Below are 24,948 nucleotides of genomic sequence, written 5' to 3'. Positions count from 1 at the left end.
TACCTTTTAATCTAGCAGTTCTATTTCTCAGAAATTATCCTTCACAAAAACTCACAAATTTTCAAAAATACATCTATACATATAAAGGATGTTTACTACAACATTGCTGGTATAGAGAAAAATTTTAAATGACCTAAACATCCACCAATAGGATATTGATTAAAGTTGATTAAATAAATTATATATCTGTATAATAACTACATTATACAATCAACATACTGGAAGACGTATTATGTAAATCAATGAAGTTAGAACACTCCCTCACACAATACACAAAAATAAACTCAAAATGGCTTAAAGACTTAATTATATGACATGATACCATAAAACTCGTAGAAGAGAACATAGGAGAAACATTCTCTGACATAAATTTTAGCAATATTTTCTTAGATCAGTCTCCCAAGGCAAAAGAAATAGAAGCAAAACAAACAAATGAGACCTACTCAAGGTTATAAGCTTTTGCACAGCAAAGGAAACCATAAACAAAATGAAAAGACAACCTGTGGACTGGGAGAAAATATTTATAAACAACACGACCAACAAGGGCTTAATTTCCAAAATATACAAACAGCTTATACAACTCAATATCAAAAAAGTAAACAACCCAATCAAAAAATGGACAGAAGGCCTAAATTGACATTTCTCCAAAGAAGACATACAGATGACCAGCAGGCACATGAAAAGATGCTCAATATTGCTAATTGTTAGAGAAATGCAAATCAAAACTACAATGAGTGAGAGGGCAGACAGCAGAAGCAAGAAGAACTACAATCCTGCAGCCTATGGAACAAAAGCCACATTCACAGTAATATAGGCAAGATGAAAAGGCAGAGGGCTATGTACCAGATGAAGGAACAAGATAAAACCCCAGAAAAACAACTAAATGAAGTAGAGATAGGCAACCTTCCAGAAAAAGAATTCAGAATAATGATAGTGAAGATGATCCAGGACCTCGGAAAAAGAATGGAGGCAAAGATCAAGAAGATGCAAGAAATGTTTAACAAAAATCTAGAAGAATTAAAAAACAAACAGAGATGAACAACACAATAACTGAAATGAAAAATACACTAAAAGGAATCAATAGCAGAATAACTGAGACAGAAGAACAGATAAGTGACTTGGAAGACAGAATGGTGGAATTCACTGCTGCAGAACAGAATAAAGAAAAAAGAATGAAAAGAAATGAAGACAGCCTAAGAGACCTCTGGGACAACATTAGACACAACAACATTTGCATTATAGGGGTCCCAGAAGGAGAAGAGAGAGAGAAAGGACCCAAGAAAATATTTGAAGAGATTATAGTTGAAAACTTCCCTAACATGGGAAAGGAAGTAGCCACCCAAGTCCAGTAAGTGCAGAGAGTCTCATACAGGATAAACCCAAGGAGAAACACGCCGAGACACATAGTAATCAAATTGGCAAAAATTAAAGACAAAGAAAAATTATTGAAAGCAGCAAGGGAAAAATGACAAATAACATACAAGGGAACTCCCATAAGGTTAACAGCTGATTTCTCAGCAGAAACTCTATAAGCCAGAATGGAGTGGTATTATATACTTAAAGTGATGAAAGGGAAGAACCAACAACCAAGATTATTCTACCCAGCACAGATCTCATTCAGATTCGATGGAGAAATCAAAAGCTTAACAGACAAGCAAAAGGTAAGAGAATTCAGCACCACCAAACCAGCTCTACAACAAATGCAAAAGGAACTTCTCTAAGTGGGCAACACAAGAGAAGAAAACGACCAACAGAAACAAACTCATAACAGTTGAGAAAATGGTCATAGGAACATACATATCGATAATTACCTTAAACATGAATGGATAAAATGCTCCAACCAAAAGACACAGGCTTTCTGAATGGATACAAGAACAAGACCCATATATATGCTGTCTACAAGAGACCCACTTCAGACCTAGGGACACCTATAGACGGAAAGTGAGGGGATGGAAAAAGATACTCCATGCAAATGGAAATCAAAAGAAAGCTGGAATAGCAATACTCATATCAGATAAAATAGACTTTAAAATACAGAATGTTACAAGAGACAATGTTACAAGGAAGGACACTACATAATGATCAAGGAATCAATCCAAGAAGAAGATATAACAATTATATATAATATTGTAAATATATATGGTGCACCATAGGAGCACCTCAATACATAAGGCAACTGCTAACAGCTATAAAAGAGGAAATTAGCAGTAACACAGTAATAGTGGGGGACTTTAACACCTCACCTACACCAATGGACAGACCATCCAAACAGAAAATTAATAAGGAAACACAAGCTTTAACTGACACAATAGACCAGATAGATTTAATTGATATTTATAGGCCATTCCATCCAAAAACAGCAGATTACACTTTCTTCTCAAGTGTGCATGGAACATTCTCCTGAATAGATCACATCTTGGTTCACAAATCAAGCCTCAGTATATTTAAGAAAATTGAAATAGTATCAAGCATCTTTTCTGACCACAATGCTATGAGATTAGAAATCAATTACAAGGAAAAAAACGTAAAAAACACAAACACGTGGAGGCTAAACAATACGTTACTAAATAACCAAGAGATCACTGAAGAAATCAAAAGAGGAAATCAAAAAATACCTAGAGGGCTTCCCTGGTGGCACAGTGGTTAAGAATCCGCTTGCCAATGCAGGGGGAACGGGTTCAAGCCCTAGTCTGGGAAGATCCCACATGTCATGGAACAAGCAAGTCCGTGTGCCACAAGTACTGAGCCTGCGCTCTAGAGCCCGTGCTCTGCAACAAGAGAAGCCACCGCAATGAGAAGCCAGTGCACCACAGCAAAGAGTAGCCCCTGCTCACCTCAACTAGAGAAAAGCCCGGGTGCAGCAACAAAGACCCAGTACAGCCAAAAATAAAATAAATTAATTTAAAAAAATCATTAAAAAAACCCCTAGAAACAAATGACAGTGAAAACACGACAATCCAAAACTTATGGGATGCAGCAAAAGCAGTTTTAAGAAGGAAGTTTATAGCAATACAAGCCTACCTCAATAAACAAGAAAAATCTCAAATAAACAATCTAACCTTACACCTAAAGGAACTAGAGAAAGAAGAACAAACAAAACCCAAAGTTACTAGAAGGAAAGAAATCATAAAGATCAGAGCAGAAATAAATGAAATAGAAACAAAGAAAACAATAGCAAAGATCAATAAAACTAAAAGCTGGTTCTTAGAGAAGATAAACAAAATTGATAAACCATTAGCCAGACTCATCAAGAAAAAGAGGGAGAGGACTCAAATCAATACAATTAGAAATGAAAAAGAAGTTACAACAGACACCACAGAAATACAAAACATCCTAAGAGACTACTACAACCAACTCTATGCCAATAAAATGGACAACCTGGAAGAATTGGACAAATTCTTAGAAAAGTATAGCATTCCAAGGCTGAACCAGGAAGAACTAGAAAATATGAACAGACAAATCACAAGTAATGAAATTGAAACTGTGATTAAAAATCTTCCAACAAACAAAAGTCCAGGACCAGATGGCTTCACAGGTGAATTCTATCAAACATTTAGAGAAGAGCTAACACCCATCCTTCTCAAACTCTTCCAAAAAATTGCAGAGAAAGGAACACTCCCAAACTCATTCTATGAGGCCACCATCACCCTGATACCAAAACCAGACTAAGATAATACCAAAAAAGAAAATTATAGACCAATATCACTTCTGAATATAGATGCAAAAATCCTCAACAAAATACTAGCAAACAGAATCCAACAACACATTAAAGGGGTCATACACCATGATCAAGTGGGATTTATCCCAGGTATGCAAGGATTCTTCAATATATGCACATCAATCAATGTGATAACCATATTAACAAACTGAAGAATAAAAACCATATGATCGTCTCAATATATGCAGAAAAAAGCTTTTGACAAAATTCCACACCTGTTTATGATAAAAACTCTCCAGCAAGTGGGCATAGAGGGAACCTACATCAACATAATAAAGGCCATATATGACAAACCCACAGCAAGCATCATTCTCAGTGTTGAAAAACTGAAAACATTTCCTCTAACGTCAGGAAGAAGACAAGGATGTCCACTCTTGCCACTTTTATTAAACATAGTTTTGGAAGTACTAGCCGCAGCAATCAGAGAAGAAAAAGAAATAAAAGGAATACCAATTGGAAAAGAAGAAGTAAAGCTGTCACTATTTGCAGATGACATGATAGTATACACAGAGAATCCTAAAGATGCCACCAGAAAACTACTAGAGCTAATCAATGAATTTGGTAAAGTTTCAGGATACAGAATTAATGCACATAACTAATAAGAACCTGATATATATTTTTAAAAACTCAAAAATTCAGAAAAAGAAAATTAATGCACAGAAATCTCTTGCATTCCTGTACACTAATGTTGAAAAATCTGAAAGAGAAATTAAGAAAACACTCCCATTTACCGTTGCAACAAAAGGAATAAAATACCTAGGAATAAACCTACCTAGGGAGACAAAAGACCTGTATGCAGAAAACTGTAAGACACTGATGAAAGAAATTAAAGATGATACCAACAGATGGATAGATATACCATGTTCTTGGATTGGAAGAATCAGTATTGTGAAAATGACTATACTACCCAAAGCAATCTACAGATTCAATGCAATCCCTATCAAATTACCAATGGCATTTTTTACAGAACTAGAACAAAAAATCTTAAAATTTGTATGGAGACACAAAAGACCCCAAATAGCCAAAGCAGTACTGAGGGAAGAAAACGAATCTGGAGGAATGAGGCTCCCTGACTTCAGACTATACTACATAGCTACAGTAATCAAGACAATATGGTACTGGCACAAAAACAGAAATATAGATCAATGGAACAGGATAGAAAGCCCAGAGATAAACCCACGCACCTGTGGTCAACTAATCTATGACAAAGGAGGCAAGGATATACGATGGAGAAAAGACAGTCTCTTCAGTAAGTGGTGCTGGGAAAACTGGACAACTACATGTGAAAGAATGAAATTAGAACGCTCCCTAACACCATACACAAAAATAAACTCAAAATGGATTAGAGACCTAAATGTAAGACTGGGCACTCTAAAACTCTTAGAGGAAAACATAGGAAGAACACTCTTTTACATAAATCACAGGAAGATCTTTTTTGATCCACCTCCTAGAGTAATGGAAATAAAAGCAAAAATAAACAAATGGGATCTAATGAAACTTAAAAGCTTTTGCACAAAGGAAACTACAAACAAGATGAAAAAACTCTCAGAATGGGAGAAAATATTTGCAAACAAATCAACGGACAAAGGATTAATCTCCAAAATATATAAACAGCTCATGCAGCTCAATATTAAAAAAAAACTCAATCCAAAAATGGGCTAAAAACCTAAATAGACATTTCTCCAAAGAAGACATAAAGATGGCAAGGAAGCACATGAAAAGCTGCTCAGGGGCTTCCCTGGTGGCGCAGTGGTTGAGAGTCCGCCTGCCGATTCAGGGGACACGGGTTCATGCCCCAGTCTGGGAAGATTCCACATGCCACGGAGCGGCTGGGCCCGTGAGCGATGGCTGCTGAGCCTACGCCTCCGGAGCCTGTGCTCCGCAACGGGAGAGGCCACAACAGTGAGAGGCCTGCATACTGAGAAAAAAAAAGAAAAAAAAGCTGCTCAACATCACTAATTATTAGAGAAATGCAAATCAAAACTATAATGAGGGATCACCTCACACCAGTTAGAATGGGCATCATCAGAAAATCTACAAACAACAAATGCTGGAGAGGGTGTGGAGAAAAGGGAACCCTCTTGCACTGTTGGTGGGAATGTAAGTTGATACAGCCACTATGGAGAACAGTATGGAGGTTCCTTAAAAAACTAAAAATAGAATTACCATATGACCCAGCAATCCCACTACTGGTCATATACCCAGAGAAAACCTTAATTCAAAAAGACACATGCACCCCAATGTTCATTGCAGCAGTATTTACAATAACAAGGTCATGGAAGCAACCTAAATGCCCATCGACAGACGAATGGATAAAGAAGATGTGGTACATATATACAATGGAATATTACTCAGCCATAAAAAGGAATGAAATTGGGTCATTTGTAGAGACATGGAGGGATCTAGAGACTGTCATACTGAGTGAAGTAAGTCAGAAAGAGAAAAACAAATATCGTATATTAACACATGTATGTGGAACCTAGCAAAATGGTACAGAAGAATTGGTTTGCAGGGCAGAAATAAGAGTCACAGATGTAGAGAACAAACGTGTGGACACCAAGGGGGGAAAGTGGTGGGGGATGGGGGATAGTGTGATGAATTTGGAGATTGGGATTGACATACATACACTATTATGTATAAAATGGATAACTAGTAAGAACCTGCTGTATAAAGAAATAAAATTCAAAAATAAATTTTAAAAATAAATAAAAAAGAGAAAACTACAATGAGAGAAGGAAAAGAATTACACCTCACACTAGTCAGAATGGCTGTCATCAAAGAGTCTACAAATAAATGCTGAAGAGGGTGTGGAGAAAAGGGAGCCCACTGACACTGTTGGTGGGAATGTAAATTGGTACAGCCACTATGGAGAACAGTATGGAGGTTCCTTAAAAAACTACAAATAAAGTTACCATATGATCCATCAGTCCCACTCTTGGGTATATTTCTGGAAAAGATGAAAACTAATTTAAAAAGATACATGCACCCCAATGTTCATAGCAGCACTGTTTACAATAACCAAGGCATGGGGCTTCCCTGGTGGCCCAGTGGTTAAGAATCCGCCTGACAACGCAGGGGACACAGGTTTGAGCCCTTGTCTGGGAAGATCCCACATGCTGCAGAGCAACTAAGCCCATGTGCCACAACTACTGAGCCTGTGCTCTAGAGCCCACTAGCCACAACTGCTGAAGCCCTCGTGGCACAACTACTGAAGCCCCCACACATAGAGCCCGTGCTCAACAACAAGAGAAGCCACCACATTGAGAAGTCCGTGTACTGCAACGAAGAGTAGCCCCTGCTCGCCGCAACTAGAGAAAGCCCATGCGCAGCAACGAAGACCAAATGCAGCCAAAAATAATTAAATAAGATTTATTTTTAAAAAAAAATAGCCAAGGAATGGAAACAACCCAAGTGTTCATCAACAGATGAACGGATAAAGAAGACGTGACATACACACACACACACATACTCACAGACACACACAATGGAATATATTACTCAGCCATAAAAAAGAATGAAATAATACCATTTGCAGTAACATGGATGGAGTGGAGATTATCATACTAAGTGAAGTAAGTCAGACAAAGACAAATACTAAATGATATCACTTATATGTGGAATCTGAAAAATAATACAAATGAACTTTTTACAAAACAGATAGACTCACAGACATAGAAAACAAACTTATGGTTACCAAGGGGGAATAGACTCACAGACATAGAAAACAAACTTATGGTTACCAAGGGGGAAGGGGGGTGGGGTGAGGGATAAATCAGAAGTATGGATTAAGATGTACACTACCATATACAAACTAGGTAGACAACAAAGATTTACTGTATAGCACAGGGAGCTATATTGAATATCTTGTAACAACATATGGAAAAGAATAAAAAAACCCAACATATATATGTATAACCGAATTACTTTGCTGTGCGTGTGAAGCTAACACAATATTGTAAATCAACTATACTTCAATACAAAAAAAAAAAAAGATGTATGTTTACAGAAGTCCAAGATGTAATAAGCAAAAAAAAAGCAAGTTTCAGAACTAAATGTGTATAGTAAGGTACATTTTTAGTTATATACCTATTTGTTCCACATTATATGGATGTGTAATGTTTGAATTTTACCAATGAAATTTATTACTTTTATAATAAAAACATCAATATAAATGAGATCCTGATACTTTAAAAAAATTAGGGCCTCCTAATGAACTTGCATGTTATGGGGTCTTCAAAATCTCAGCTTTGGAAAGCCTATAATCCACTTTCTTCATTTAGAGATGATCAGACTTTAAGAACTGACTAATTAAGCAAAACTGGCAAGAGACTTGTAAGACTCAGAAGCCAGATGCCAATATTTTGATTTACACTGGGATATTGAACGACTTGTTTTTGTAAACTCAAAAGCAGTGCTATGTGCCTTGTTTGGCCAGAATCTAAAGCAGAACTCTAAGGCTTATGACATTTGTGTGGTTGTGTGATGAAAATCAGAGGGTGAAGCATTTGCCATAATAACCTTCATTCATTTTAAAGGCAGATCTGTCTTCACTGACATTTAGGCTATAGAGAGGTGCTGCTGAAGCAACGTTGATAGATAGCAGCTCAAAAAAAAAAAAAAAAAAAGGCAGAAAAATGTTTTAAGGGTAGAACAACCATCTCAAATGTCTGTGCTAATACATAGGAAATCCGGAAAAGAAAGCTACAGACAGATAACAGATATGCCTGAATAAGCGTCTTAAGAAGTCATACTCCTAAGAAAACTACTTCAAAGAAGCCCTCTGAGTCCTATAGACTGGTTGAAAGTGTTCTCTTGCTTTCTGATTTTTTATAGAAAAGTAAAGGCAGAAGCAAACTGATATCTTGTCAGAGTTTTTAATTGTATTATTTAAATTACTATTTAGATTAATTCATTTGCACAGATTTGTAAAAGCTTTATTTCCCAGAATGTAATGAAATACAGTATTTGTGGTTATTGCTATTAAAATTAGTCATCTTTCTCATTATGTCAAGAACATAATCCCTTTTAGGTAGCTGTTTCTAGCATGAAATAATTCCAGTTTGATCTACAATACCCTTTCCAGGAACATAAAATGCCTTGCATGTAAGGACCTCTTAGGTGTAAGAGGACCTTTCATTTATCTAGGAATAGTGCTGGAGATCCCATGATTGGGCACAGTGGTGAATCTGGGAATAAATACCTAGTCTACCTTTAGCTTTTCACTTATTTGCTATATTGCAAAGTAATGGAGAGAGAATTTGGTAGGCTTAGTATCCTGGAGAAATTGACATGACTCAAGAGTAGTGACAGGTTCCAGTACACCACTGGGTCCTTCTGTCTGAGCAATGCATGGCATAAAACCAGCTAATTAAGCCACTTATATTCTGAAAATGTAGGTTTATATTGCTGTGACAGAGCTGAAGATCATGCTTGCCAAAATGCCTGCAAGAGAATTCTGATGTCTAAGAAAACAGAAATGGAGATTGTTGATGGCCTCATCGAGGGTTGTAAGACCCAGCCTTTGCCTCAGGATCCACTTTGGCAGTGTTTTCTTGAAAGCTCACAATCTGTTCACCCTGGAGTCACTGTACACCCTCCTCCCTCTACAGGCCTTGATGGCGCTAAATTGCACTGTTGTTCTAAAGCAAACACTTCAACGTGTAGGTTAGTACCTCATTTTCCTTTATTAAAAACAGTAGAAAATAGCATTTTAATTAATGAATTTAAGTCTAGCAAATATGTGTTATGTTCTTGCACTGTGTAGTCTTAAGAGTCTAGAAGATATAAAATCATTCTTTCATCCAGCAGATATTTATTGAGCATGATGTATATATAGAACATTGTTTTTGTACATTGAGCTAAAAGCACTGTGTTTTGGGGTGTGGAGGTTTAGCATTGGCAGGGCAATAAATATTTAAAGATGATGCAATATGAATTCTACCCTCGAGTTTATCATCAAGTAAGCTTACAATTTAGGAGATGTCTTGACCAGACATCTAAGGGATATTCTTTTTGTTAAATTGTGAAACTTTGAACTTAATCAACTTTTTGCATATGTTGGTGAATAACCTGGGCTGACACTTATATCCAAAGTTAGACAGCAGTGTATTGGCATTCATTTGGATGATACACTTAGGGATAAAAAATTGGCAATACTATTTGTGTAGGTTGGAGGAAACACAATCTATAGATAAGAATAAATGGAGATAAGGTAAAGGTTTAACACAGGCGAAACAGAAGTTTGCTTTATTAGAGATATTTTGGGTGAAAAGGTACCACATATTACTAGAATATCCTGAAATGAATATGACATACGAGGAGTGAAACGATCTTTCCTGTGGTTTCTAAATTGGATGGACTTTAGCAAAAAATTGTGCCTAGAATAGCTCATCAGACTTTATCAAAGATATGAAAAAATCTGGGAAATATCCAAAGAAAATTAACAGAAGGGCTAAAAGAGAAGTTAAGTTGGCCCTATAATTCAGGAAATTGTGTTGCTGATAGGAATTGATAAATGTACATATGGGAGGGATGCTGAGTACTTTTTTGAATGTCTACAAAAGAGTTTATGCCCTGTAGTCTCTGGAGATAGGACTGGCTGTCTCATCCCAGAATTTCAGTAAGAAACATGGCACCTCTTACCTTGATGTAAGGTTTTATGGTTTACTGAATGCTTTCACTTTCATCTTGTTTCATCCTCATGAAACCTTACAAGATGACTTGTATCATCTTATGACTTATGATGTCAATTTGTATAATTCTTGTGTATATATATAGAAAACTAACTCTGAGATGTTAAACAGTCTGTCCAAGGTCATACAGAAAGTTAGGACTAAAGAAAGGACTGATTTCCAGATCAAGGTACCTAATGGATTTTTTTTTTTTTTTTTTTTTTTTTTATGGCTGCGTTGGGTCTTAGTTGCTGCGTGCAGGCTTTCTCTAATTGTGGCAAGCAGGGCTACTCTTTGTTGCGGTGCGTGGGTTTCTCATTGCTGTGGCTTCTCTTGTTGCGGAGCACAGGCTCTAGGCACAGAGGCTCAGTAGTTGTGGCGCGTGGGCTCAGTAGTTATGGCTCATGGGCTCTAGAGCACAGGCTCAGTAGTTGTGGTGCACAGGCTTAGTTGCACCGCGGCATGTGGGATCTTCCTGGACCAGGGCTCAAACCTGTGTCCCCTGCATTGGCAGGCAGATTCTCAACCACTGCACCTCCAGCGAAGTCCCTACCTAATGGATCTTGATATCAGCTTTCTCATCCCCATGATGTGTAAGCTCAACTGAGAGCAGAGACTTTGTCTCTTTTATTCACCACTGCATTTCCAGTGCCTTCAACAGGGCCTGACACAAAACAGGCACTTAATAAATGCTGGTAGAGTGAATGAGCAAACTTATAAAAGTAAAGATACCCTCCTCATAGGGGTAATTATGAGAGTCAAAATGTGACAGGGGTGGAGAATTTCTACTTGTGATTTTGCATATTCCGGTAGTATTAAAATTTTATATTATGTGTTACTTTTTTTTGATACTTTTATTACATTTATAAATGTTAAAAATTAAACTAATGAATATAATGTATGAAAGCACTTTGGAAATGATACTGATGTTATTTTAGCTTTATACATGCACTGAAGTTGCTTTATAATCATCGAGTACTGAAATAAAAATGCATACATACTACAATAGTGTATATATATATATATATATAGTATATATTACTATATACAGTAGTTTATAGCAGTTTTGGAATTCATAAAGCCTTTACATGTAGGCTATCTTGGTATATCTTAAGGAATATAAGTGGCTTGGGGATGCATTTTCAGGGAGAATCCAGTGAACCCTAAGTCTATAATGCTTCTTGAAAGGAGTCTGGGTCTTCCCTGGTGGCGCAGTGGTTGAGAGTTCACCTGCCAGTGCAGGGGACGCGGGTTCGTGCCCCGGTCCGGGAAGATCCCACGTGCCGTGGAGCGGCTGGGCCCGTGAGCCATGGCTGCTGAGCCTGTGCGTCCGGAGCCTGTGCTCCGCAACGGGAGAGGCCACAACAGTGAGAGGCCCGCGTACCGCAAAAAAAAAAAAAAAAAAAGGAGTCTGAGGATCATGTCACAGTTTTGCCTCCTGTGATTGAAGTATAAATATAGTGGACTATATCTTTTTTTTTTTTTTTTTTTTTTTTTTTTTTTTTTTTTTTGCGGTACGCGGGCCTCTCACTGTCGTGGCCTCCCCCGTTGCGGAGCACAGGCTCCGGACGCGCAGGCTCAGCGGCCATGGCTCACGGGCCCAGCCGCTCCGCGGCACGCGGGATCCTCCCGGACCGGGGCACGAACCCGCGTCCCCCGCATCGGCAGGCGGACCCCCAACCACTGCGCCACCAGGGAAGCCCTGGACTATATCTTTGTGGAGGCAACACCATACGCTTTACCTTACTTCAAGTAGAGGTAAAAGAGAGATCAGAAATACAAAGGGGAATAATTGTGCCAAGAATAAGGGTGTACAAATACTATAATTAAACATTAAATTTAGCACTGAGCTTTCTAGAAACCATAGCAAAAAGGAAAGAGATGGATAATAAAGCTAACTTTTTCATATAAAAGATTACTTTTTCAGGCTCTAAATTCTAGAAGATAGATCTTAGTCTTTTGGTTTTTGTACTTTTTTTTGCATTTATGTTCTAAAGTACAGTTCATAGAGTTCAAGTTTTATGCAAATCAAATATTTATTCATTTGGCTCATCTGTACGTTTCTTCATTTGTTCTTTTGTTTCAGGGAACTGTGCACTAAACTTTATAGCATGAGCTGGGGCAATACACAGAGTTGGCAAGAGTTTGATCGCTTTTGTGAATATAATCCAGTGGAAGTGTCCATGTTGACCTGTTTAGCAGATGTTCGGGAACCTTGCCAGTTGGGCTGTAGAAATCTTACTTACTGTACTAATTTTAACAACAGGTAGGAGCAAATTACTATACGTGGAATAGAAGTATTTTATCATTAATTGCCTTGTTTTTAAATAAGTGAAAAGATCATTTTACTCTGATTTTGTTCCTGCTAAGTTAAAAGGAAGTAGTATACCTTTATCATTTCATCTTTAAATGCTATATTCTATCTTGTAAATCACCCCTGGGAAAGGAAGCACTGTAACAAAGTCCCTTCTAATCTCAAGATACTTCAAACTTCTAGAACTCAAAGAGTCTCCTCTGCCTTCAGTCTACCATTCTTCCCCTCTCCCTTCTGCTGCACCACCAGTGGAAATAATTCACTGCAGAATAAAAGACTGTGAGCAATTTGCTCATCCAAATGCCCTCTTACGGACAATTTTGTGTTTTTTTTGTTTTTTTGTTTTTGTTTTTGTGGTACGTGGGCCTCTCACTGTTGCGGCCTCTCCCGCTGCGGAGCACAGGCTCGGGACACGCAGGCTCAGCGGCCATGGCTCACGGGCCCAGCCGCTCCGTGGCATGTGGGATCTTCCCGGACCGGGGCACTAACCCGTGTCCCCTGCAATGGCAGGCAGACTCTCAACCACTGCGCCACCAGGGAAGCCCGGACAATTTGTTTTGAAAGACCTTCAGATTGGTTGAAGTTCCCACTCAGTGAGTCCCCTATTTCAAACAAAAACTTTCTTTACAGAAGCAATTTGAATAGGTGTTTCCCTGAGATATCAGTTATGGTGTGAAAAATAAGGGCCAAGAACTGAATTGATGGCTGAAGAAGCAATGAAGAAAACAGAAAAAGGGCATCCAGAAGCATAGAGAATGCCATATCAGAGAAGCCAGAGAGGGAGAGTTTCTAAAGAAAAGGGGACTGGCTGGTTTTATGAGCTGCAGCCCAGAGATCAAGAACACAAAAAGGAAGAGAATCATTCAGTTGAGGCAGAAGGAAGTTCAGAGGATACTCACCTCAAGCTAACATACATCCGATCCTCTTAAAAGTATTCAGATTATTATTATTATTATTTTTTTTTCAGATTATTATTTTGAGTAAGAAAATTGAGGTATCTTTACAACTAGTGTTAGCCAATAAGGACCTCGCTTAGAGGTTGAGCAAATTTGAAGTCTATGAAATGTTTCAAGTTAAATTTGCACATAGTTCTAGCTTCTGGTAATGGTGGAGCAGTTTGTATCAGACTGCCACTCCTGTCAGTACCAATTATGAGCTCTGCACAAAATATAAAAACATAATTGTTTTGAAGCCATTTGAGAGTAACCAAAAACAGGAGGAGGTACATCTCATGAAAGATAGAAGCCACACTGAGTGGGGGCCACATTTATCCAGTTTTTTCTTCATGGGCACTCTCAGTCCCCTGGCATGGCATATAGAATTCAAGCAAAAAGCAGCAGTCTTGGGCTCAGGAGTTAAGAGATCACAGTTTGGGGCTGCCAGAGTGGCTGGATATGAAATTGGAAAATCCCAGAAAGGAGGGAACCACAAAAGGAGATGCCCCAACAATCTGCATACAAGCTCCCCTTAAATCCTTGAATTTAACAAAGTCACAGGGTACAACTTTAACATACAAAAGCCAATTGTATTTCTGTATATTAGCAACAAACAATTAGAAAATGAAATTTATAAAAAAAAATTTACACAATTGCATCAAAAATATGAAATACTTAGAGATTAACAAAAGTTGTGCAAGAACTCTACACTAGGAACCAGAAAACTTTGAAGAGAGAAGTTAAATGGAGAGAAGTACCGTGTTCATGGATTAGAAGACTCAATATTGTTAAGATGTTAATTCTCCTGAAACCAATCTCTAGATTCCGTGCAATCTCAATCAAAATCCCAACCAGCTTTTTAAAATAGAAAGTGCCAGACTAATCCTAAAATTCATATGAAAAGACAAATAACCTAGAATAGCTAAAACAATTTTTTTAAGGAATAAATTTGGAGAACTTACAGTACATGATTTCAAGACTTATTATAAAGCAATAGAAATTAAGTCAATGTAGCAATTCCCTGGTGGTCCAGTGGTTAGGACTCTGTGCTTTCACTGCCGAGGGCCCAGGTTCAGTCCCTAGTCAAGGAACCTAAGATCCCACAAGACGTGTGGTGCAGCCAAAAAAGAATAATAATATATAATAATAAATAAATAAAATTTTTTTAATTTTAGAAAGAAATTAAATCAATGTAATATTGGCATAAGTTTAGACAAATAGATCAATGACAAAATAGGCAAGAATAGACCCACACATATAAATTGATTTTCAACAAAGGCAGCAAGACAATTCAGTGCAAAAAGAAACATCTTATCAACAAATGATGCTGGAACAACTGAATAGCTGTATGAAAAAAATAAAACCTTAACCTCCATCTCACACCATCCACAAAAATTAATTCAAGATGGGTCGTAGAACTAAACATAAAAGCTAAAAATAAAAGCTTCTAGAAAAAAAAAATAGCAGACTATGTTGATAGCCTTATATAGCCAGAGATTTTGTAGGCAGGACACAAAATACACTAATTATAAAAGAAAAAAATTAATGAACTAGAGTTCAACGGTAAACATTTTTGTTCACCAAAAGACACCATTTAAAATTTGAAAAGATAAGCCACAGTCTGAGAAAACATACTCAATATATTACACATGTACACACACACGTGCATTTGACAGAGGTCCTGTATCTAGAATATATAAATAACTCCCACAGCCTCATAATAAAAAGTCAAACAACCCAATTAAAAAATGGGCAGGGCTTCCCTGGTGGCGCAGTGGTTGCGAGTCTGCCTGCCGATGCAGGGGACACGGGTTCGTGCCCCGGTCCGGGAAGATCCCACATGCCGTGGAGCAGCTGGGCCCGTGAGCCATGGCCGCTGAGCCTGTGCTCCGCAACGGGAGAGGCTGCAACAGTGAGAAGCCCGCGTAACGCAACAAAAAAAAAAAAAAAAGGGCAAAATATTTTCAAGCACACTTCATCAAAGAAGACATCAACAGAGCTACTTAGTATATGAAAAAGTGTATTACCATTAGTCATGCAAAATGCAAATAAAAACCCCAATGAGATGCCTCCTCATACCAAAAGTTAAAATTAGAAGACTGATAAGCATGTAAACCAACTAGAAGTTTCATACATTGCTGGTGAGAGTGTAAAATGGTATGACCACTTTGGAAAACAGTTTGGCAGTTTCTTAATAAGTTATGACCTAAAAATGCCATTCATAGCCAGGGGAAAGAGACATGAAAACTAGAAACAACCTTAATGTCTATAAAACAGTGAATGAATAAACCAGCATTTCTCAAAGTGTGGCCTGTGGTCCCCAAAACCCCTTGAGATCAAAACTATTTTTATAATAATACTAAGATGTTATTTGCCTATTTCACTCACATTCTCAAAAGAGTGAAGAGTGAAGTTTTCCAGCTGCTTTAAGACATGATACAGCAACAGATTGAATGCAGGAGCAGATAATGAAAATGCAGCTGTCTTCTATAAAGCCAGACATTTAAATAGATTTTCAAAACTATAAAACAGATCTACCCTTCTCACTAATTTTTGCTTTAACATGTAGTGAATGGGTTTATTATCATTTTAAATGAATAAGTACTTTAAAAATCTCTCAGTTTTGATTTACAATGTGATGGGTAGGGGTGGATATAACCCACATAAACAAAAACTTTTTGAGAACTTAATAATTTCAAGAATGGAAATGAGTCATGAGATCAAAAAGTTTGGAAACCACTGAGATAAACAAATTGTGGTACATTTATTAATGGAATACTACTGAAAAATAAAAAGAACAATTTATATGTATAACAACATAAGTAAATCTCAAGAAGATTATTTAGCTAAAGACACTAGACCCAAAAGAATACATATAGTATGATTCCATTTATATGAAGTTCTACAATGGGCAGAATTAATCGATGGTGATCTAAGCACAGATGGTGGTGGCCTCTGGGGTGCAGTCAGCAGGGAGGGCATTGACTGGACAGGGACACAAAGGAACTTTCTGACGTGATGGAAATGCTTCTTTATTGATTTAGATATGCCTGTGTAAAGGTACATGTTTGTTAAATCGCATCAAACTAACCATAAAATCTGTAAATTTTATTTTTATAAATAATACCTCAATTTTTAAAACTTGGACTTTAATATTTATTTTGTGAAATGAAAGAAATGGTATAGTTGGAGATGATAGTCCTGTCCACAGTGTTTTAAAGTTTTTAACTGCCTCACAAAAATCCATATTATAGAGAAAAATTGCAATCAGAGTCTTAATGCTAGTGTCTGTGTCTACATTGAATTTTCATATATTCAAAGCTGACAATCTTTGATAGGTTGTATGTACTTTCTTCCTTAAAAAAAATCAAATTTTCCTGATGCATTAGCATGTCAAGATTTTACACATTGTTTCTCTGTAGAAAGTAATTGCCTCTTGATTCCTTCTGGCCTTTTTTCTTTTCAGACCAACAGAACTTTTCAGGAGTTGCAATGCTCAGTCAGATCAAGGAGCCATGAATGACATGAAGCTGTGGGAGAAAGGAAGCATAAAGATGCCATTTATCAACATACCTGTTCTTGACATTAAAAAGTGCCAGCCAGAAATGTGGAAAGCAATAGCTTGTTCACTGCAGATTAAACCTTGTCATAGTAAATCCCGGGGAAGTATTATTTGCAAGTAAGTTTCTTTCATCATAATGACTCTCTGGTTTTGGTTCAGACCTTTCAAGATCTCTACCCACAGCCTATCTTTAGTTTTCTTTCCCACCACTTCCTTTTGCCCATCACCCCCACATGTTAAATGCTTTTCCTCCTCTGCTGAAAATACTCTTCCATCTCCACTCGCCCACCGCCTGTCCTTCTTAGCCCCTCTCAAATACCAGTCATTCCTATGGAATCTTCCCAGATTTTTCCAGCTGATAGTAATTTATCCTTACTACAAATTTCTGTGGACCTTTATTTGTACTTCTCTTATGGAACTTAGTTCAAGAAACATTGCATATCTTCAATGCACAATTCTATTTGTATATTTTAATTTGTGTACTTGTTTCATATTCTGTTAGACCTTGCTCTCCTTGAGGAGTTTATTCTTCTTTGTACCTCTCTTTTCTTATCTCCTCTCTCCTCTTTTTCTCCTCTTCAGGGATTAGCATAATCCTAATATGCAATAGGTATTCCAAAAATGTTTGATGAGTGAAAGACTTAGTAAATATAGTCATTAGGGCCTGTTCGTAAAACATTTTGTGAATGGTTTGCTTAAGATCTAGGATAAAGTACAAGGACCTACTGTATAGCACAAGGAACTATACTCAGTATTTTGTAATAACCTATAAGGGAGAAGATCTGAAAAAGAATACATATATATATATATATATATAAAGAAAAAGAATATATATATATATATGTATATGTATATATATAACTGAATCACTTTGCTATACCTGAAACTAACACAGCATTATAAATAAAACTATACTCCAATAAAAAATAAAATTTAAAATAAATAGGAAGACAAGAAAAAAAGGATCTAAGATAAAGATGAAAGCTGCTATGGTGGGTGAAACCAAAAGCATTAACTACATAGTAATCTGTGTCGGCTGCTCTTCAAGCATCTTTGTTTCCAAAACCAAGGTAATATCCAGCCCTTAAGGTGTTGGTATGTGGCTCAGTGCTGCTGGGCACTTGATGACTGACTGCAGATTATTTCAACCTTGAATAAGGTCCGGATCTGTTCTCTGACATGACTTGAGGGTGGCCTGAGTAGGGGAGAGATGAGGGGTAACTACTGGGTGACAAGACAGAGGCAACAAGTGGGAAATTTATAGACTCTTAGCATGGAAATTTTATAGATGTCAAATCCCTATTGAAGACAGAAAATTGTAAAGTAGTGGATTTTCCAGTTTTTATAGGCCAAACACCTTAATGTTGATAACAAAGCAGATTTTTAAAAAGAGAATGGCAGGAAGGGAGTGATAGAAGAAGAAAGGAAGAAGCAAGCATGCATAAGGTCCTGAGACAATGTATGATTTTGCAAAGAGCAAATCAGATTAGCCTAGGTTCATTTCCTTTCAAAGACAGTGAACAGCCACACAGATGGTAGTAACAGTAAGTATGAGTGTAAAATTTGAGCAAGGCCTTTGATCCCAGGTCGGAGAAAGTTAGGCATGCTTTGATATGGTAATACATTACTTACTCCTCAACCTAATAAGGTCTGCTATCACTCCTATTCTCTTTTGTCATACTTACACCTATAAAGTGTGAAACATTGTTGAGTTATGAAAACTGAAACAATTGATACTGGCTAGACAACGTGAGGCAGTTCCTCAAACCCTAAATTTGTGTGTGTTTTCCTTTTCAAGATCAGATTGTGTGGAGATTCTGAAGAAATGTGGGGACCAGAACAAATTCCCTGAAGACCACACAGCTGAAAGTATTTGTGAGCTTCTGTCACCTACAGATGACCTGGAGAACTGTATACCTTTGGATACATATCTCAGTAAGTACTTCGGTTTCTTTAATTTCAAAGGCTTCTCCCTTCTGTCTCTGCCCTTGATGTTTGCTTTGGATGAGTATCATTCTGTTGAGAACATGTGCTTTAATGATACTACCTCAACTGCAGACTCTTATTTGCTTGGCCTCTTTGGCTCAGGAAAGAATTGTCATCTTTCTCTCTTTTCTTTTTTTAATTTTTATTGGAGTCTAGGTGATTTACAACGTTATGTTAGTTTCAGGTGTACAGCAAAGTGAACCAGTTATACATATACATATGTACACTCTTTTTTAGATTCTTTTCCCATATAGGACATTACAGAGTATTGAGTAGAGTTCCCTGTGCTATACAGTAGGTCCTTATTAGTTATCTATTTTATATATAGTAGTGTGTATATGTCAGTCCCCCCCATCTTAAAATATGTACAGAGAAGCAAATATATATCAGTCTGAGGAGGTAGTGAACTGTTATCAATCAGGAATTCTAAGTGGTGAATCAGGGGCCAGCATACTCAGATAACCAGCTCTTTATCATTGCCGTCTCCTTGCCATGATTTGACCAAGAAGTGGAATTTCCCCTAGGGATTCTTCAGCTTTCTGTCGTTGGAATATCAGTGGACCTGAGCCAGGTGTTGGCTTGGACTTATCCACCAAATAGGGGGTAAGGAATGATGGTCTGGGTTAGTTCATGAAAAATGGAATTTTTCTGTGCCAAATACTCCTGCCAAGAGCTAGAAGAATAAGTTGGTATCTTCTTGAGGGATTCTGGAGCTAAGCTTCCTGGCAGGAGGTGACTATCTATGTGTGGTGGAAACCAGGGATTAACACGTAGAACTCATACACACCATGTAGTTAGGGTAAGGGAAGTGTTTAGGCTGCCACCAGGGGGCATTAGTGCCATGAGCTAGCTGGAAAGGCAGTGAGTTCAGCTCCTGCTAGCTTTGTTTTCCTGTGTTAGAGAGGATTAAGTTCAACTGCAACTAACAGAGCAGATAGAAGCAAAAGAAAGCCCAGAAGTAAATAGTCCAGGGTTGTTACAGTGGCTCCATCATCAGGAACCTAGCCTCCTTTTTCTTTCTCCACCGTCCTTAGTGCTTGGCTTCCATCATCAAGGTTACTTCATGTATTTATCGTCACAACATGACTACTGTAATTCTAGCCACCATATCCTAGTGTAAGGGAAAACCACCCCTAATTGTAAGGGAAACTGGGAGAGATGTTTTTATCCGTGGGCCCATTGCCATCCTGCTATATATAGCAGAAAATGTCTGCTATATTTTCTCAAGACAAACAAACTGTGTCCCTTAGCCTTAGTGACCAGTATAGAAAAAAAGAGAGCATTAGACTAGAATCATAGGCAGATCACTTCTTTGAGTCTCAGCTTCCCTATTTATAAAATGATTGGGCTGGATGAGATAAACTCCAAGAGCGCTCTACCTCTATTAGCCTTAGAGGGTGAGTCTGGCCTAAAATCAAGTAGGCAAAATGAATGTATTCACAATCCTGGATGCTATTAGAGCAGTCAAATATATGTGTAGAAGGAAACTTTTTCAGTGGGAGGAAACTTAAAGAAATGCTTTTGTTTAAATTTCAATACTCTCTTTAAATATCACACATATAGTTGGCCCTGCATATCCACAGGTTCCGCATTTGCTGATTGAAAATATTCGGAAAAGAAAAATTCCAGAAGGTTCCAAAAGGCAAAACTTGAATTTGTTGTACACCTGGCAACCATTTACATAGCATTTACATTTTATTTACAACTATTTACATGGTATTAGGTATTATAAATAATCTAGAGATAGACTTCCCTGGTGGCACAGTGGTTAAGAATCTACCTGCCAATGCAAGGATCACAGGTTTGAGCCCTGGTCCAGGAAGATCCCACATGCCATGGAGCAACTAAGCCTGTGCACCACAACTACTGAGCCTGCACACCCTAGAGCCCGCGAGCCACAACTGCTGAAGCCCATGTGCCTAGAGCCCGTGCTCCACAGCAAGAGAAGCCACTGCGGGCTTCCCTGGTGGCGCAGTGGTTGAGAGTCCGCCTGCCGATGCAGGGGACACGGGTTCGTGCCCCCGTCCGGGAAGATCCCACATGCCGTGGAGCGGCTAGGCCCGTGAACCACGGCCGCTGAGCCTGCGCATCTGGAGCCTGTGCTCCGCAACGGGAGAGGCCATAACAGTGAGAGGCACGCGTACAGCAAAAAAAAAAGGGAAGCCACCGCAATGAGAAGCCCGCACACCACAACAAAGAGTAGCCCCGCTCGCCGCAACTAGAGAAAGCCCGCGCACAGCAATGAAGACCCAACACAAACAAAAATTAATTAATTAATTAATTAAATTAAAATAAATAATCTAGAGATGATTTAAACTATACAGGAGAGAGTACTTAGGTTATATGCAAATACTATGTATAGAGATGATTTAAACTATACAGGAGAGAGTACTTAGGTTATATGCAAATACTATGTATGCTTTTTTTTTTTTTATGGTTTTATTTATTTATTTATTTATTTTGCGGTACGCGGGCCTCTCACTGTTGTGGCCTCTCCCTTTGCGGAGCACAGGCTCCGGACACGCAGGCTCAGCGGCCATGGCTCACGGGCCCAGCCGCTCCACGGCATGTGGGATCCTCCCGGACCAGGACACGAACCCACGTGCCCTGCATCGGCAGGCGGACTCTCAACCACTGCACCACCAGGGAAGCCCCTGTATGCCATTTTATATAAAGGACTTGAGCATCCTCAGTTTTTGGTATCCATGGAGGTCCTGGAACCAATCCCCCACAGATACTGAGGGATGACTGTATATTAAATGAGATTCTTCCTTGGTCATTGTTTAACGAGAAATATAATCATGGTATAGGGTCCATCTTACCATAATAAATTATCATCATTTATGGTGAAATGTGCTAAATTATCCCTCTTAGACATAAGCTATTTGACTACCTTATTCAAAATATACCTGTTACTTTCCATCCCCTTACACTGCTTATTATTTATTGTTATCTGACTTTTTATTTACATATACACACACACACACACACATACACACACACACACACAGTGTCTATTTATTGTCTATTTCCTGATCAGAATGTAAACTCTATGTTAGAGATTTGTCTATTTTGTTCACTACTGTATCTCCAGTACCTAGAACCTTGCCAGGTGTATTGTAGGCACCCAATAACATTTATTTATAACAAATGAATGAATGTATGTTTATACTAAATGCACAAATGATCAAGGAATCTGAGTATTTTAATAGCTTACTAGAATCAGTCCTCATGAGCTGTCCATTTGTTCCAGATGTCATTAACTCAGACAATTTACAGACCTCTGTTACTCTTTTGGGTTGGTTAAACTGATCTGTTTTTGTTTTTTCAGGACCAAGTACTTTGGGTAACATTGTAGAAGAAGTGACTCATCCCTGTAACCCAAATCCTTGCCCCGCTAATGAGCTCTGTGAGGTAAACCGGAAAGGGTGTCCATCTGGTGATCCCTGCCTTCCATACTCTTGTGTTCAAGGTAAGAGGTAGATGGGTGGGGTGTGGGGTGGGTATGAGTACGTGCCTCTGCTGTTTCTTCATAGGAGTTATCTTTGGAATGAGATTATTTTCTAAATTATGTTTTTCTATAATGTTCAAGGTTTTTCCAACATGTATTATTTATGTAAGCAAAGACAAATGTAATTTTCAATAGTCATTTTGATTGTAACCTAATTTCAATCCAAAACCAGACTCTCATAACGAGTCATAGGGTTCTTGACAACAAAAGAAGAAAGACCCTTGGGCCAGCTTTTTGTACTTTGTCTTCTATGCTGTAATGTTTGAGAAGATGTACTGCACATTGTTCGTGTTTTTTCTTTTCTCTCCTTTAAAACATGGAGAAATAGCATTCTCAATCAGATGTGTAATTATCTTCATAAATTTAATGTTGTGCTGAAATGCACATGATTTTAAGGCTGAAAAATTTTTTATCCCATAGAATTTTTATGGTCTTTATCTCTCTGTGGGTCCCTTTAGAATATAGTTGCTTTCTTTTGTCTCTTTCCCAATTGAAAATGTTTCTTTATCATGTTAGAATCAACATTTTTAAACATGTGTGAAGTAAAAAGGAACAAAAGATTAAATAAGCATGATGTCTCAAAAGACCATGTATAATATTTGTGTAATGCTATAATATATCAGCTATAGCATCATAATAAATCTTGTTAAATTTGGAAACAAATGGGTTTTCCTTAAGTCCAATCAAGTATTCAACTTTTCTTTGAATTTAAGATGTACTTGTATTGCATCACTAAAAGTTTTCTGACCAAGATTATTCTAAAACTAGTCAGTCGGCATACTCCATTTTAAAAATATCTGTGATTTTAACATACATTTGATAAGCCTAAAGAAATAGAAAACTACATATCTTATAGCATTTTTGTACAGAACTATTGCTAACTTTGAGGTACATGTCCTTTAATCACCACCATCTCACGGAACATGGAATTTTTGAGAGGATATGTTTTTGGCCAGTGAACCAAAGCAGTTCCTTAGTTTAGTGAAAGTTCTATTACATAATCTTTAGTGGCCACACAGTACCTATAAGACTTGTGTGAAGTGTATCTAATGTCATAAAACAATATCAGAGAACAATACCAACTTTCTCAGCTAATTTTGTCTATACAGGTTGCAAATTGGGAGAAGCATCTGATTTTATTGTCCGTCAGGGGACACTGATCCAAGTGCCATCATCTGCAGGGGAAGTTGGTTGTTATAAAATTTGCTCATGTGGGCAAAGTGGACTCTTAGAAAACTGTATAGAGATGCACTGTATAGACCTTCAGAAGTCCTGTATTGTTGGAGGAAAAAGAAAAAGTGAGTCTTGAACTGTTTTTGTTTTTAACATGAGATTAGTTATATTAATTTTGTAGGGAGAATATTGGATGGGTTCTCACCAGAAAGTAAAGTCTACAAAGCAAATATTCCAGGGAAGTATTTTTCAACTATACAGAACATGAGGACTTCTAAGGAACCCTCTTAGAAGCCTCATCAAGAAGGAACTAATAGCTAATAATAACTAACACTTGAACTCTTAACTGTGTGCCAAGCACTATGCTAAGTCTTGGCCTGTGTTATATCCTTAAATCCTCCCAGTTGCTCTTTGATACGGGTGCTATTGTAAAGAAGCTGATGGTAAGAGAGGTCACCCACCTAGTAAATGACCAAAGCAGAATTCAGTCCCAGGCCTATTCGACTCCAAAGCCCTTGCCCTCCACAGGCAAGGACACAGGTCTACCCCTCCCCACCCCTTCCTCAACAGTCTCTCTCCCCTCTGCCCCTTTCCCAGAAGTAAAACTCAGAGTTTGACGTTATGCAAAGCAAACTGGGGGATGGAAACTACACTGTTGATTCGTGGTTGCGAGAGAGCACATTAAAAGGTGCCCTGCTTTATCGCCTTCTCTAAAAGTCTGAGAGTCTTGCTTTCTCACTGTTTCCTTAACCATCTTTTGCTTATAGCCCTAATAACTGTTCATATGAATATATAACCTCAAAAATTGTGAAAAAAGACCACTTTTGAGAATGTGTTCCCCACTACACGTGCTCATTCTGCTGCCCTTACCTCTATGTCCATCCCCCTACCCATCAACCAGAGTAGTTCAGCTTTCATATGCCTCTTGCTTTACTCTTCTGGGTGAGATTTTATTTTAAGAAGAGTACTCTTGGCTAAAAAGGGCTTGCAAATTTCTGCTTAGACCAGCAAGTCAGGTATTCATTGCTTAGTCCATATTCTAAAATGTAATGTATGTACCTTGAATCACAGAAAACAT

General features: G+C 37.9%; 1 protein-coding gene across 3 annotated transcripts in view; it reads left to right on the top strand.

Moving 5' to 3' along the window:
• The window catches only part of RECK (reversion inducing cysteine rich protein with kazal motifs), a 73,213-nt gene that overhangs the window by 32,948 nt on the left and 15,317 nt on the right, over nt 1-24,948 (top strand). For 2 of the 3 annotated variants that reach the window (XM_032636211.1, XM_032636212.1), the window contains 6 exons: nt 9,115-9,382; nt 12,476-12,655; nt 17,105-17,317; nt 18,999-19,135; nt 22,518-22,658; nt 23,807-23,995. In XM_032636211.1, the coding sequence (XP_032492102.1) occupies nt 9,115-9,382; nt 12,476-12,655; nt 17,105-17,317; nt 18,999-19,135; nt 22,518-22,658; nt 23,807-23,995 (1,128 nt within the window). The remainder of the gene's footprint in view (nt 1-9,114; nt 9,383-12,475; nt 12,656-17,104; nt 17,318-18,998; nt 19,136-22,517; nt 22,659-23,806; nt 23,996-24,948) is intronic. The other variant, XM_032636213.1, reaches the window with a different exon arrangement.

The sequence above is a fragment of the Phocoena sinus genome, chromosome 6 (assembly GCF_008692025.1).
Source record: "Phocoena sinus isolate mPhoSin1 chromosome 6, mPhoSin1.pri, whole genome shotgun sequence".
Lineage (NCBI taxonomy): Eukaryota > Metazoa > Chordata > Mammalia > Artiodactyla > Phocoenidae > Phocoena > Phocoena sinus.
Note: the sequence above shows the minus strand (reverse complement) of the source record. Positions and strands in the feature narration are given on the sequence as shown.